This window comes from Gekko japonicus, unplaced genomic scaffold (assembly GCF_001447785.1).
Source record: "Gekko japonicus isolate JY-2015 unplaced genomic scaffold, Gekko_japonicus_V1.1 scaffold1331, whole genome shotgun sequence".
Classification (NCBI taxonomy): domain Eukaryota; kingdom Metazoa; phylum Chordata; class Lepidosauria; order Squamata; family Gekkonidae; genus Gekko; species Gekko japonicus.
In genome coordinates, this window is record NW_015163128.1 from 273,917 (window position 1) to 288,124 (window position 14,208).

At 41.8% G+C, this 14,208-nt stretch overlaps 1 protein-coding gene across 3 annotated transcripts in view; it reads right to left on the reverse strand.

Annotated features, from left to right (window-relative positions):
* Positions 1 to 14,208, reverse strand: part of PPP6R3 (protein phosphatase 6 regulatory subunit 3) — a 93,625-nt gene that overhangs the window by 36,808 nt on the left and 42,609 nt on the right. The window contains exons 12-16 of one of the 3 annotated variants that reach the window (XM_015406926.1): positions 12,314 to 12,399; positions 10,339 to 10,425; positions 7,153 to 7,199; positions 2,928 to 2,982; positions 1,581 to 1,711 (exon numbers count right to left, since the gene is read on the reverse strand). In XM_015406926.1, coding sequence (XP_015262412.1) covers positions 1,581 to 1,711; positions 2,928 to 2,982; positions 7,153 to 7,199; positions 10,339 to 10,425; positions 12,314 to 12,399 — 406 coding nt within the window. Of the gene's footprint in view, positions 1 to 1,580; positions 1,712 to 2,927; positions 2,983 to 7,152; positions 7,251 to 10,338; positions 10,426 to 12,313; positions 12,400 to 14,208 lie in introns of all 3 variants that reach the window. The other 2 variants (XM_015406925.1, XM_015406924.1) reach the window with 2 other exon arrangements.

Consider the following 14,208-nt stretch of genomic DNA (forward strand, 5'->3'; position numbering starts at 1 on the left):
AAACGGGCTCTGTTTAATAGCAATTCCCCGCATCTGCTGTGGAGCTGCAGGCAACTCAAGTTGGGCCCAACTCTTTAAAAATCTAAAGTTGGGCCCAGGAAACCCAGTTCCAGCTCTTTAAAAAAGTGAAATCTCATTTGGCTCTCACTTCTTGTAGTCCCTGTACTAAGGATTGTTTAGTGTGGGCAGGGGAGGGGGGTTGGAACCAATTTAAAAGGAAGAATCTGTAGATTGTATCTAGGGTCAGCTTTAAAATTTGAATGGATTGGAAAGCGTGGCTATAGATCCTGGACCCTCTATGATAACTGATTGGTTAGCACATAAAGGAAGTAATCTGAGGCAAGGATTAGTTTTACAGTCTTGACGGAGAAGTACACATACCTACGAAATTAAGTCCACTCAAGGAAAGCAGTCTTGTTTGTCAAGAACATTATCTACACCAGCGTTTTATGGGGGTGGCATTTCAAGGTGAATTAATCTGCAAGTCGTATCTAGACTTTAGTATTTAAAAATCTAATAGCTTCTCAAGGGGTGACTGTCACTCTGCACCTCTCAAGACTCCATCTCCTTCTGCATGGTCTGACTTAAAACAATTCAGTATAATTCAGATACCTGGCACACTGGCTAGTATGCAAAGTGACCAGAGTAATCTGAGGCAAAAACAAAAGTACCACGCAACAAAAATCAAGTTGAACTGAGACATCCATCTTTGAAAACGTATATGCCAAAGCTGGGATGGGGAGTGTTAACCATGAAATCACAGCTATCTGAACAACTTCTACACATTTTGATGCTTTCTTCTTTCAACACTCCACTCCTCAAAATAAAATCCTGGTGCAGTCTGTGTGACAAAAGATTAAAACTAACCCTCATGTCAGATCATTTCTGCCCGTGTTGTGTCAGCTTGACAACAGATATACATTTGTCAAAATAAAGAGGAATGTCCTACATTCTAATGCAAATAATTGTACTTGAGTGGCAAATTCTCTGGGCACACAAAAAATAAAAACTTATTTAGGAGTGGATTCTCAAGTCTTGCAGATATAGTTAAAACATAATCCACATTAAACTCCTGGGTTTAAAATGATCTTCCAGATAGTAACAACAAATCCACTAAGGAAAAAGATACATAATGGGACAAAAAGGAGAAGAAGGGGTGCCAAAGGGTTCAATGATGTGGGCCCAGCAGTAGCTGCCCCGAGCCTACAAAAATCTACAGTCTGTCCTGGTGCACTGAAAGACTGGTCCTAAATACAATAACAGAAACAGGAAAAGGGAAAGAATTGTATCAAGAGCTTGGCAAAACTATGGAAGATTGTATGAAACATACATATTCCTTTTAATACAATGCTTTCTACAATTTTCTTTTCATGCTAATACACCAATAACATAGGAACAAGTAGTCTGCTTTGAATAGGACAGCTTGCATTAATTACTCTCAGAACACTTTATGCAGTTTTATTAAGAATGTGGCCCCCTGAGAACCTAATGGTGAATCGTTTTATTCAGAGTGAGAATATGTGTCTTTAGTATTTCAGCCCAAATCAGCAAAGAAATATTCTTTGTCATCTTAAGTCTACCTGGATTGTCTCTGAGATTCCGGTGTAAATGCAATGTGTTTCTCTTCCCAGATATCTTCTTCGTCAGAACCACCATCATCAAACTGCTGTATTCTCTCCTTGCAGCATGCCTCAAACAAAGCAATGTTGCCCTGAAACAAATTCAGAAGCCAATACATGTATGTTACCATTCCCATGTACTTGAGCTTGTATCCATCCCATATAAATGCCTAGTCATTTTGAACATCATCTCTGGAAAACAGAAAGTATGACCCTGGAAAAGCTACTCATCACAATTAGTATATACATCCCAAACTGAAAGAAAATAATATGCTTTCACTGGGGAACTCTGGCCCCCATGTTTGTTTGTTTTTGTAAAGATTTTATTCAGGACATAAACATTCATATTCAACCTTACATTTTCCATATTATTCTCATCATAATCAACCATAAATTTTTTAGCTTAATCCCTGTTACATCCTACCCCCCCCCCCTTATACATGGCTTCCCACAGTGTTCCGACCTCCTGCTCAATATTTTCTTCTATTTTTATATATTTCATTCTTATTTCTTATCTGGCCCCCATGTTTAAGGGTTTAAGACAAACTCAAATAGTGCTGTTCAGCATGATCACTCCATAAATCTGCCATTTTCAAGTTTCTCCGAATATCCTTATGGCTCACTTTCCAGGCCCTTCACCAACTCACAGGTGCATTCCTACATCAGAACAAACCTCTATTTGTTTATTATGGTGATGAACTTAGCTGGTCCTCTTGCTCACTCCTCCCCTTTCCCTCTCATGTGCAGAACACAAATGGAAGCATCTTGGCCTTGGAAGCCTGGAATCAACTGAATCAAATTTGCTGTGATATTGAGCCCCAGGTCAAATTGGATTTTGTTTCCTTGCTACAAATGGGGTTTGCTGATTTACAGTTCCCATCTGGAAAATGACGGAAGCTTGCCAGGCAAAAATTGAAATGCATCTTGCATGCCTGAAGTGAGAAGAGGGGGAAATAACAGGACCAGAAACATCAGAGAGCGGCTGGTTGTGGCCCATGGGGTGCCAGCTGGCCATCACTGGCTCAGCAGATTTGCTGTCTTTGGTAGTAACCTTTCAATGGGCAACACCACAACGTGTATGTGACAAAAACTCAGAGGGTCATAATGAGTCACCCAGTATAACCCATCTTGCTCCCAAAGTTATCTACATTTTTAGAATACCCTCCAAAGACCAATCCAAGGGAAAATGCCCATGATCTCCTCAGCCACGCATTCCACTCTTGAAGCACTAATACGGGTGCTGTTTCCCTAAGCCTACCTTCCTGTTAAATGACACCCTCCCCCAAATGACTGCTGGAATATACTTACACTTTCGTTTGTATTGAGGGTAAAATTGATGTCCGACACACGATCAAAAGAAACACTGTAAATAAAGTACAGATTTATGTACTAGAACAGAAGACAAATGGCATACTAGAAACAGCATTTCGTTTTATATCAGAGTTGTTTTGTGCTTTTTTTTTTTTTAAATGAGCATTTTGACAGACAACAAAATTAAGAGGATACTAGAAAGCTTGGTCACAAACTCATCCAGAATTGAAGCTAACAAATATAAAACCGTTCGAGGAATGAGATTGTGATTCAGTCCTCTTGCAATGACTGGTGCTCAGTTTACTATTGACTGCAATTTCTACCTCCATCAGGAAGAATGCCTCAGGACTGTTTCACATGTTACAGAAATAAAAGGTTGCTGATGCCTGCATAGAGCATGCATCCACAGTGTTATTCCTAATGTGACCATGACACTTTTGGTTTCTCTCCCATCAGTGCACAGTGCAGGGAACCACTTCTAGCCGTGGGTGCCTGCAACGTTTACAACGTAGTCAATAAAAGCATGACTCACATGGCATGCAAGCATGAGCCTGGTCATTTCTGTGACACGTGAAGCAGCAGGATATCAAAAACTTCAAACATAAACAAATTGTTTTACCGGGAATGCAGCAAGCTAAAAGCTCTTTCAAAAGACTCAAGAAAGGCAAGGAGGAAATCCCACTTGTCTTAATGATGGGCATATCAATTCTGGGGAAGATATATGCATCTTTCACGGATGAAAAAAATCATCATCTTAAGTTACAGCTTTCAACAGAGGAAACAGAAATGCAGCTAGAGACCTCTTTTGGATAAAGCGGAAAAACTGTGTTCTAGGGCCACGATATAAACAGCCATGCATACATGCGAGAGAGCCGTGTGTGCAGCAGGACGTTTACTTTGCTGAAAAGAGTGTCGATAACAGGACCTGCTGTGGATTCTTATCCATCAGTTCACACACACTGTCTCTCCATCTGAATGCATGCCAAAGGATGACCGGGACTGCTTACCTAGAGAGAAACAATACTGCATGAACCAGCAAGGGGAGGAAAGGTTGAGTAAGTTTCTGGTATATAAAGACAGCTACACTTAAGTAAATATCAGGAGGCTGACCTGTCCATCTATTAAGTTTTTACTTCAAGGAGCTCAGGGCCGTGGTTTTGGTTCTCCACTTTATCCTCACAACCTTCTGAGACTGACTATAGCCCAATGTCACTCAGTGAGAAACTCACATAATGAAGACTCGGAATTTGAACTTGGATCTCCCACATCCTAGTCTGACGTTCTAAGTACTATAACAAACTGGCTCTCCACACCAACTGTAGGGTGCTTATGGCGGGTCCTTGGGGTGGTTTTCCCAGCTATGTCTTCCTCGCCACACCAGTTTCTCCGCACCCGGGGACTTTGCCAGATCTCGGCTTGGCCCCAGGCACCTTTGCAGGCTCCCCCCTCCAAAGGTTCTGTTCCTGAGGGTAGGAGGGCTGGTAAGACTAGAAACAGCCCCAGGGGATAGGGCCCCTCCCCCAGCTGGTTCAATCAATGAGACCGACCCTGCCTTAGGAGGAGGAGCCTAATCCCAAGAGGAAGGACTGTCCCACTCCTGGACCACCGGAGAAAAGAATGTAAAACAAGCAGCAAGGATCAGAAGAGAGTACAAACCAGTATCATAAAAACATACGTACTGTTTTGAACTTTAAAGCCCTATATGGTCGGGGGTCTGCCTACCTGAGGGACCGCCTTTCCCCATATGTGCCCCAGAGAGCACTGAGGTCAGGCACACAAAATTGCCTGACTCTCCCTGGCCTGAAAGAAGTCAGGTTGGCTACAACAAGAGCCAGGGCCTTTTCAGTGGCGGCTCCACACTGGTGGAATGAGCTCTCGGAGGACATCAGGGCCCTGCGGGACCTTTTACAGTTTTGCAGGGCCTGTAAAACGGAGCTCTTCCACCAGGCTTTCGATTAGGAGCCGCCACTGACGAATGAGCCACCGGAATACACCATGGCCCTTTCACATACCGTTGGACATTGACTTCCATCTGTATACTAAATGCCGCCATCATTCGTTTTGCTTTTATTGTAATTTATGCTGCTTATGGAAATTTTAGTGTATTTATTGTTTACTGTATTTTAATGTTTGTTAGCCGCCTTGAGCCAGTTCATCCGGCAAGGCGGGATAGAAATCGAAATAATAAATAAACCAATAAACAAATAAATACTGTTCAGCTACTGGGACTATACAACCAATAGCATTTCTAGAAACAAAATTCAAGTTCCTCTTTTTTGTTTAAAAACGGTGTTATGTACAATGCAGTCCTGGCTTACTCCCAGGAAAGTTTTTTTAGGATTGTATTGGTAGTGTTCAAGAAGGGAGACATTAACAGGAATGCTTACAGTAAGAATTTCAACGACTGAATAGTAAAATGCCTCAGAGATCTGAACTTTGAACATGCCAGTCATTATCAGCTCAGACCATTAGTTTCAAAATAATAAATTTTACGTTAATTTTAATAGATTCATGGTGTAATGAAACAATGCTTTTTATGGTCTTCGATGTCAGCAACAATGATCAAAGTGGATTTCTCTCCTAAAGACTCAATATATTCTTAATCAGAGGACACATGATCCACGTTCCTATAAACACTCTTCCCAACTGAAAAGACCTATGAAGACTTAACTATTTACCCCATAGTAGACCAATCAAGAACACGTCACATAACATAATCTGGAACAAATTAAACCTATAAAAGGGGCTTTTTGCCTGTGTTCATGATTAAAAATCTTTGATCTATTCATTTTAGGAACTTAATGATGCTTTTTATAACAGACAAAGCACACAGCGTTTGGACGACTTTATTGTCTGCACAAATAGTTATGTTGTTTTGCTTTCATAAACTCTCAGCACTGACCTTTCATAGGGAATAGGTCCAAACAGAATACATAACAAATAAATGTATGTTATAATATTATTTAATTTAGATCTATGATTCTTCGCAGAGGCCAAACCCCCCCCCCCCCCCCCATCCTGGTAAGATCTAAGGATTTGAGAGACATTCTGAACTTTGAGGGGCAAATGGAGACTTTAGGGATTTTAGGCAACCTGTTCTCTCTTGCTTCTGAGGACCAGTGGAGGAAAGTTAATTTATATTGATTGCCCTGCCCTGCCCTGAGGATAAAAATCTCAGATTTCTCCCCACACAGCAAATAGGAATCAAACCAAGTCTGAAAACTATCAGGCACAAGGGTCTCATAAAATGTATTCCTGAGATCTGTGTATAGCATGCATTATTTATCTATGAATCTATAAATGAAACTAAATTTATATAAATAAAGATGTATCATCTGGAGTGCTGTTTCATGTCCTTTTTAAACTTGAAGTTTGAGGGCCAATCAATGATAATGTTATGTGCTTCACGGGCAGTAGAGAATTAAAGCCACTTAGTACTATGTTTAGAACAATATTAAGTATTTGATGTTATCCTGAATTTATCTATGTGGGACATGAGGGAAATGCATTGCGGGAAGCCTTTCGGGGGAGGGAGGGAAAAGGGATCATTTAATCAATTGATAAAGAGATGTAAAATGTGACAATAATGGAAAATAAAAAGTCTTTTGACGGAAAAAGAGAATTAAAGCCACTTAGCATTGTACTTACAACCTAAATACCTACCCACCCCAATCCTTTGAGGTCAGATATTTAAATATCTGCACCAATTAAAACGTATTTATGCTTCTGGACCCCTAATACTTCTGGATACTAAATGGATCATAACAATATTAACTTATTCAATATCTGTCCATAGACTAAGTCTATGAATCCTTTCCTTACAGCGCCATACAGAAGCTGTGTTGGTAAATATCAATCTTTCCATGAAAAGTTAGTCTGCGTCCAAACACAGTACATTCCAAGCCATGGAACTCTAGATCAGGACGATGAGCCTTCAGGGAAAGAAATCCACACACTGAGCATTCTGTCCAACTATTAAAATGATGAACACAAAAAGAGAATTTGCGTACATAAATGCTAGGAATGGAAATGATGAACAGAAGGTGTATGTTTAAGTGACAAATTTCTTCTTATGAGCACATACAAGGCAAATGTGGAAACAAAACAAGGCTAACTATATACAATACAGCTCTCATCATCAGTAAAGAGAGACAACTACAAACCACTGTGAAATAAACAAGTGGGAAATAAAGGCAAATGTTACAAACACACCCATACTCACTTGCCAATGTCATCTTGATCAGCAAACTTCTCATCGTTGAAGCCGAACTGGTCAATAAAATTGGACGTCATTTGTTGCATCTGATAATCAGAAAAGGCCTGGCAACCCCAGGACCAATGACAGTGATATAATGATTCTAATAATAGTCTAAATACTACTTTGCCCATTTCGCTCCAGAAACACTTTTTGCTAATTTACATAACCAAATACAGGAAAAAGAATTACTCAATAAGAACTACAAGCTATCAGGTGTGCCAAACAGAACAGTTTTAGGATGAGGAAGTACTTGGTGACCATTCAAATAAAGATTATTTCTTTTGTATTTGAGGCACTGAACCAAATTTCAGCAAGACGTGAAAAAAGAACAGTGCAGACTTGGACGGGTGCTCTGACTGAAGCTCTTTCTAACTTACAATGCCTTTAGGCTGATAAAAGGATTCCTTTTCCACAGTATTTCCAAACAACACTTAATATAATGTATATTACCCATCAAAATATGGCAACACCCATCCCCACAAATGAACACCTACCATTATGCTTACTTGGAAGTCAAATAACTTACCCCATTCAATAAAAAAATAAAGTTAAAATACATACAAGACATAAAAGCAGTGATTAAAATACTAATTAGGAAGGTGGGGTGACTGAGGAAATACCAAATGAAGCAAAAATCTCTTCACCCATTGGTGGAAGGTGGCAACAGCAGGGGACAGATAAGTCTCCCAGGGGAGAGTTCCAGAACTTTGGTACCATGGCCAAGAAGGCCTTCCCATGGGTTGCCACCCACCTAATCTCAGAAGGTGGGGGCATCCAAAGCAGGGCTCCTGAAGATACCAAAGCAGTCAGGCAGGTTCATAAGGTAGTACGTGGTCTTTCTCTTATGGATCGACTGAATCATAATTCTTTTAAAATTACCTTGTGAAATAACATCTGCCTCAAGTTAAGTGGAATCAGACTGTAGAGAATACAGTGAATACACTAGAACGTACTTCCAAAATACTCCAATTATGAAGGTACTGTACATTTGTTAAGCCAGTAACTATCCAGTTAAGACTGAAACCAGTACAGAATCAACCATTTAAATACTATGGGTTAGAATGCATGGTTGTGTGAGTGGGAGAAGCTTGTGCAAGACAATCTTCCCCACCTTACCTGTTCCTCAGCAGCCCCCCCCCCTTCCCCAACCAAAAACACTCAGCTAAGGACTGGAGGATCCTCACAGTCAAATGCAACAGGGATTGCACCGAGGCAGAGGAAAATGGACAAAACTGCCCCTTCTTCTCTTCTACTGTCTGAGCAAGCCTCAAATCAAACCTGGCCAGCTAGTGAAAGAGTAAGGTGTGGCAGTCACTATAACCCTCAAGCCACAGTACATTTGGCTTATGAAGATCAGAGGAACCCCAGCAGAGCATTTTTGGGCACCTGGGGCTTCTGGGGGAAGCTTTTCTTGGGTGAGTGCCTTCTGCTCATACTGTTGGAACAGCCAACAGTATTTCAACGACTGTACTTAATTGTTATAAAAATCTAAATCATTTTAAAATTAAAGCAAAAATTATAATTCTGTCTGCACACATGGTGTGAAGTGACCATGCAAATTAGTGAACATAGCTGCATATAAAAGAACTATATGCAAGTGCAACCATCAGGAAGGCTCATGTGTGACTTTCTTCTACAGATGCATACTATAGCTCCCTACGGTCCCTGAAGGAAAGCAAATGGAATAAACTTGCTGCCTTTTGTCTCTTCGTACTCAAAACCCACCTTTATCCCTGACTACTCTGTCTCTTCCTTGTCTCTCCATTGTTCTGCTTCTGTCTTTCTCATCTTCTCATTTCCCACCCACCCCTTTTTTTCCTTTCTGTCTCCACGTTTCTCCCCCTTTTGCCTTCTGTTAAAGATCCTAAAAGACTGGAAGGCCTGGCGTGATCTGGTCCATGGGGTCGCAAAGAGTCAGACTTGACTGTGCGACTGAACAACAACAAAGATCCTAAACAAGAAAAAATGGTAGAGGCTCCAAAGACCTCATCTGGAATACTGTGTGCAATTCTGGTCACCACACCTCAAAAAGGATATTATAGCATTGGAAAAAGTGCAGAAAGGGGCAACTAGAATGATAAAAGGGTTGGAACACTTTCCCTATGAGGGAAGGTTAAGGCGCTTGGGGCTCTTTAGCTTGGAGAAACGACGACTGAGAGGTGACATGATTGAGGTTTATAAGATTATGCATGGGAAAGAGCAGGTAGAGAAAGAGGTACTTTTCTCCCTTTCTCACAATACAAGACCTCGTGGGCACTCCATGAAATTGCGGAGCGGTCGGGTTAGAACGGATAAAAGGAAGAACTTCTTCACCCAAAGAGGGATTAACACTTGGAATTCACTGCCACAGGAAGTGGTGGCAGCTACAAGCATGGACGGCTTCAAAAGGGCATTAGATAAGCATATGGAGCAGAGATCCATCAGTGGCTATTAGCCACAAGGTATAGATAGGGACTCTGGGGCAAGTGATGCTCTGTCATCTTGGTGCTTGGGGGGGGGGGGGGTCAGCAGTGGGATGGCTTCTAATGTCCTGGCCCCACTGGTGGACCTCCTGATGGCACTGGTATTTCTGGCCACTGTGGGGTACAGAGTGTTGGACTGGATGGGCCTTTGGCCTGATCCAACATTGGCATCTCTTATGTTCTCTTATGTTCTTATGTTCTAATGGTTGACCCAACTTAAGTAAGGGTGACTACTAGTTGAAATAAAGTGATAAAAGTTCATGGTGCACTTTAGGTATCACAGAGATTAGAAAAAAGTTTAAAATTCAACAGCTTTTAGTTATCACAGCTGATCACTAAAGTTTGTGGAACTGTCATCAATTAATTTTAATATAGAGGAGTATGCAAGGGCAAGCCACTCTCCATCTGAATTAAATTTCCTTGCTCAAGTTTCATGGCTACACCAAATAATATGCAGAATTAAAAACCTGCATTTTGTTCTCCTTTTCCTGTTTTCCTGAAGGTGTGACAATTGACATCACAAGTTTCAACAAAAAACTGAAACTGTAATTAAATGAACACTATATTGCAGAATGATTTACACTCATGAAAGCCTCACAGTCCCAAAAGCAGGCTTCTTAGGGGTGCCCTTTTCAATCAAAAGAAAGATTAATGCATAAAACAGCAAAGACCTCAAACTTTGACTTACTTGTTGCAAAGAGGAATCCTGTGAGAAACCAGTTTCCTTAAAATCAATTTCATCATCACTGGATAAATGAATATGGCAGGTAGTAACCTAGAGACAGAAAAAAACAATAGGTAATTAGGGAAAAGGGCTTTCATAAGATATAGCCATAAAAATTAAAAGAATGCCCATACGTTTTTTTACTCTTTGCAGGAAAATAAGCCTAATGCAAACATAAAATATTTAATATATCCAAGTCAGTTATAACAAAAAAACTACACAAAAGTGACAACTTTATTTCTTGCAGTGGAAGAGTAATTTTTCCTAAATTGCCTTGATATACTCTGTTATCTGAAACTATTTAAATACTGCAGACATTAAATGAATTATTACATTTTTTCTAGGGGAATGTTCTTCCAAATCACCCCCACGTCTGTGTCTGCCACCTGGAAGAGTTCATAAAGGGTTATTACCTCTAACGAAAAAAAGAGAAGGAAATAATTTGCCAAGCACTCGACACAATGCATCTATTTTAGATACGCAGTGCTGTATAACCGGTACACAAGATGAATGTTCCACAGTAAAAAAACAAAAGCAAATCACCCTCAAATCTCCTTAGCAAATTACAGCCGTACGAGCAGGAACCCGCAAGGACTTGCAGGGTAAATCTCATTCCCCTCTCTCCCACTAGTTCCTCTTTCCCTTCTTTGAAAGCACCAAAGCCTCTCCCTCCCCCTTTCCTGCCTCCTTCTCTCCTTCCCATCCAACTGACCTACCTTTATCTACTTCCCATCTTCAGCTTTCCACTCTTCCCTACCCCTGGCACACTCTACCCAAGAAAACCACAGTCCTTGTGAGGGGCTTGGTATCAGCTATGCTGCCATGGGGGTTGGGGAGTTCATTCTGTCTCTCGTTAATTGCTATTGCATTCCTATCCCTGCTGTTCTGCCTTTGCTGAAACGCTTATCTCTACAGATGTGCAGGAGGAGGCTGTGTTGTCTGGAGAGCTCCTATGTACCGTGAGAGACTCCGGGTTCTCAGCTTTAGCCACCTAACGCTTGCCTGACTTATCCCGCGTGCGGGAGGGTGCCTAATTGGCCCATGCCATGGGGGGGGGGGTGCATACGAACACCCTATATCCTATTCTGCTCTACAGGCTGTGTGGCCATTCTTAACAGTGCCTGCGTTACCGCATCTACAGCTTTGCAATAAAAGTATAACCGTTCCTGAATGCATGTACTTCGTTGTTAGCTGTGGATTCTGACACTTGGCCATGCTCAGCACTGCTCTCTACCTTGCCTCGCGTGGGGCCAGTGCCCCATCCTTTACAGCGAGATCCATCCTATCTCAACTCTGAAAATCCGTAACAAATTTGTCTGTTAGTATGTGGTATGACCACCTGTGGAATATCACTCTCTTGAAAACACTGACTCATCAGATTAGGGTTAGCAAAAAAAAAAAAAATCAAGTGAGCGAGGAGGTTTATGCAATCTGGAATACATTTATATCTTTTGCTAATCGATGCTCAACAACTTTTCATTCTCCACTCAACCCTAGAAATCTATGGTCAGATGTAATTTTTACAAATTAGGTATAAATGGTGGCGCTGTCCCACCTTGGACCATCTCCTGAACGGCCCTTTACTGTGCCTGCCAGTGAGGAATAAACACGGTGACTGTTGTGACTGCTGATTTTAATCGAAGTTATATTTAACTGTTGGGTCGATTTTAAATGTTGTGACCCACCCTGAGCCCTACTGTGCAGGGAAGGGTGGGCTATAAATCCAATCTAATTAATAAATAAAATTGAAGCTGTAAAGCCAAATGTATGGCAATAATTGTAAACAGTTTATTTCATTCTTTCCTTTTTCTCAATTGCTTTGTTGTTTTGCATTTGCCTTTCTGTTCTCATTGTGTTTTGTTAATGTATCCTTATGTGTAATAAAATAAATAATTATTTCAAAGCCGTCACTTCTCAGACTTCATCCTACGAAACCTACTAGATCCACTGTGTTTCTTTTGTTCGTTTCGCCTAAAGAACTCGTGCAGAATGTCTCCCATCGCTCCCTGACTTCATCTGGAAGCTCTAGAAAGTGAAACAAATAAATGTTTTAATAAAGGTACATTATTTTGTACACCATTACAGCATATATACATAGTAAACAAAGCTCCGATAACTCGAGAGGAGAAACCCAGACATCTCAGAAATGCTGCTTGCTTTGCTCTTCCCCAATGCAGAAAGACAACATACAAAACCAGAACAGAAGAAACCAATTTCAGCAGGGAAAACTGGCAGAGGTTCTTCCTACAGCTGGGCTTATATTTCCACTCACTCTATTTAAAATATCTGCATGGATGGAGATGTAGGTGATACAAAAGCTCCCACTAATTTACATATTTAAAAATGTATATACCCCATTCTCTGAATCTGTCTAAAGCAACTAATTCATTTATTCCAAAAGACGTGGAATAGTATCATTTCTTAAGTAAGTTATTTCTTTTAAATGGGACCAGATTTGATTTTCATGAAATGACTTTTGAACATAACCTGCTGACTGGTAAGGTAGAAAATTCTGGATCACCTTGGGTATATTGGTGCTTACAAGCTTCAGTTAATCTGGAAATCCCTGTAGCCTATTTCCTTTATATCTAAGACTTCACTGGTAGTTGGGTTTCACTTCTAAACGTATCCTAAAATTGTGTCAAATGAGATTTCAGTTTTTATAAATGAATATATATATATATATTTAAACTAAAAGTCTGCAAGATTATGCCCTTTAGCATTTAAACACCTTTGAGCATATGTTTGATGGTTGGCTTTCACTTCTGAAAGTACCCTGAAATGTTGTTTTGGTTGAACATCCGCTACACCTTAACTAAAGGCCTGGCAGAATAGCTCCATTTTACAGGCCCTGTGGAACTGTAATGAGTCCTGCAGGGCCCTGATCCCAAACGGGAACATGTTCCACCAGGCTGGGGCAAGGGCTGAAAAAGCCCTCCCGCTGGTCGAAGCTAAGTGGACATCCCTCGGGCCGAGGACCACCAGGAGGTGTTGGTCAGAAGAGCGTGAAGCTCTCTGAGGCTCATATGGGGAGAGGTGGTCCCACAGATATGATGGTCCCAGACCGCAAAGGGTCTTAAACGTCAAAACCATGACCTTGAACTGGAACCAGTATTCGGTCAGCAGCCAGTGCAGTTGGTGCAACACCGGGGAAATGTGTGCCCGCATAGGCATCGCTGTCAGCAGGCGTGCTGCCGCATTCTGCACTAGCTGCAATTTCCAGATCAGGCTCAAGGGTATACCCGCGTAGAGCAAGTTACAGTAGTCCAGCCCGGAAGCAACCATTGCATGGATCACTGTAGCTAAGTCCCGAGGAGCGAGATAGGGAACCAGTTGCCTGATTAGCCGAAAATGATAAAAGGCCAATCTGGCAACCAAAGGGATCTGGGCCTCTATAGTAAGTGACGTATCCAGCTTCACCCTGAGACTCCCTACCCTCGGCACTAGCACCCATGGTGCCCCACTGAGGACCAGGAGCCTGATTCCTGATCCTAAGCCCCAAAAACTCAGGTACAGGACCTCCGTCTACTAACATGTATGATCAGGGCTATTTTGGGGCAGGAACGCACAGGAACGGAGTTCTGGCTGGCTTCAGAGTTGGCCACGCCCACTACAGCCAAAAACCTCTGCATGTGTGTGGCTACAGAGGGAAGACCTGGAGAGCGACCCCCTGGCGACTCCAAGGCGGGAAGGCCGGGGGGGGGGGGCTGGAAGAATTGGGGAGGCATTTAAATGCCTCCCCGTACCTTCCCTGGCCTCTCCAAGGGCTGGCTTGCTCGAGCTCCCCGCAGCCGCGGGGCACCCATGCAAGCCAAGGGAAGGCATGGGGTGTGA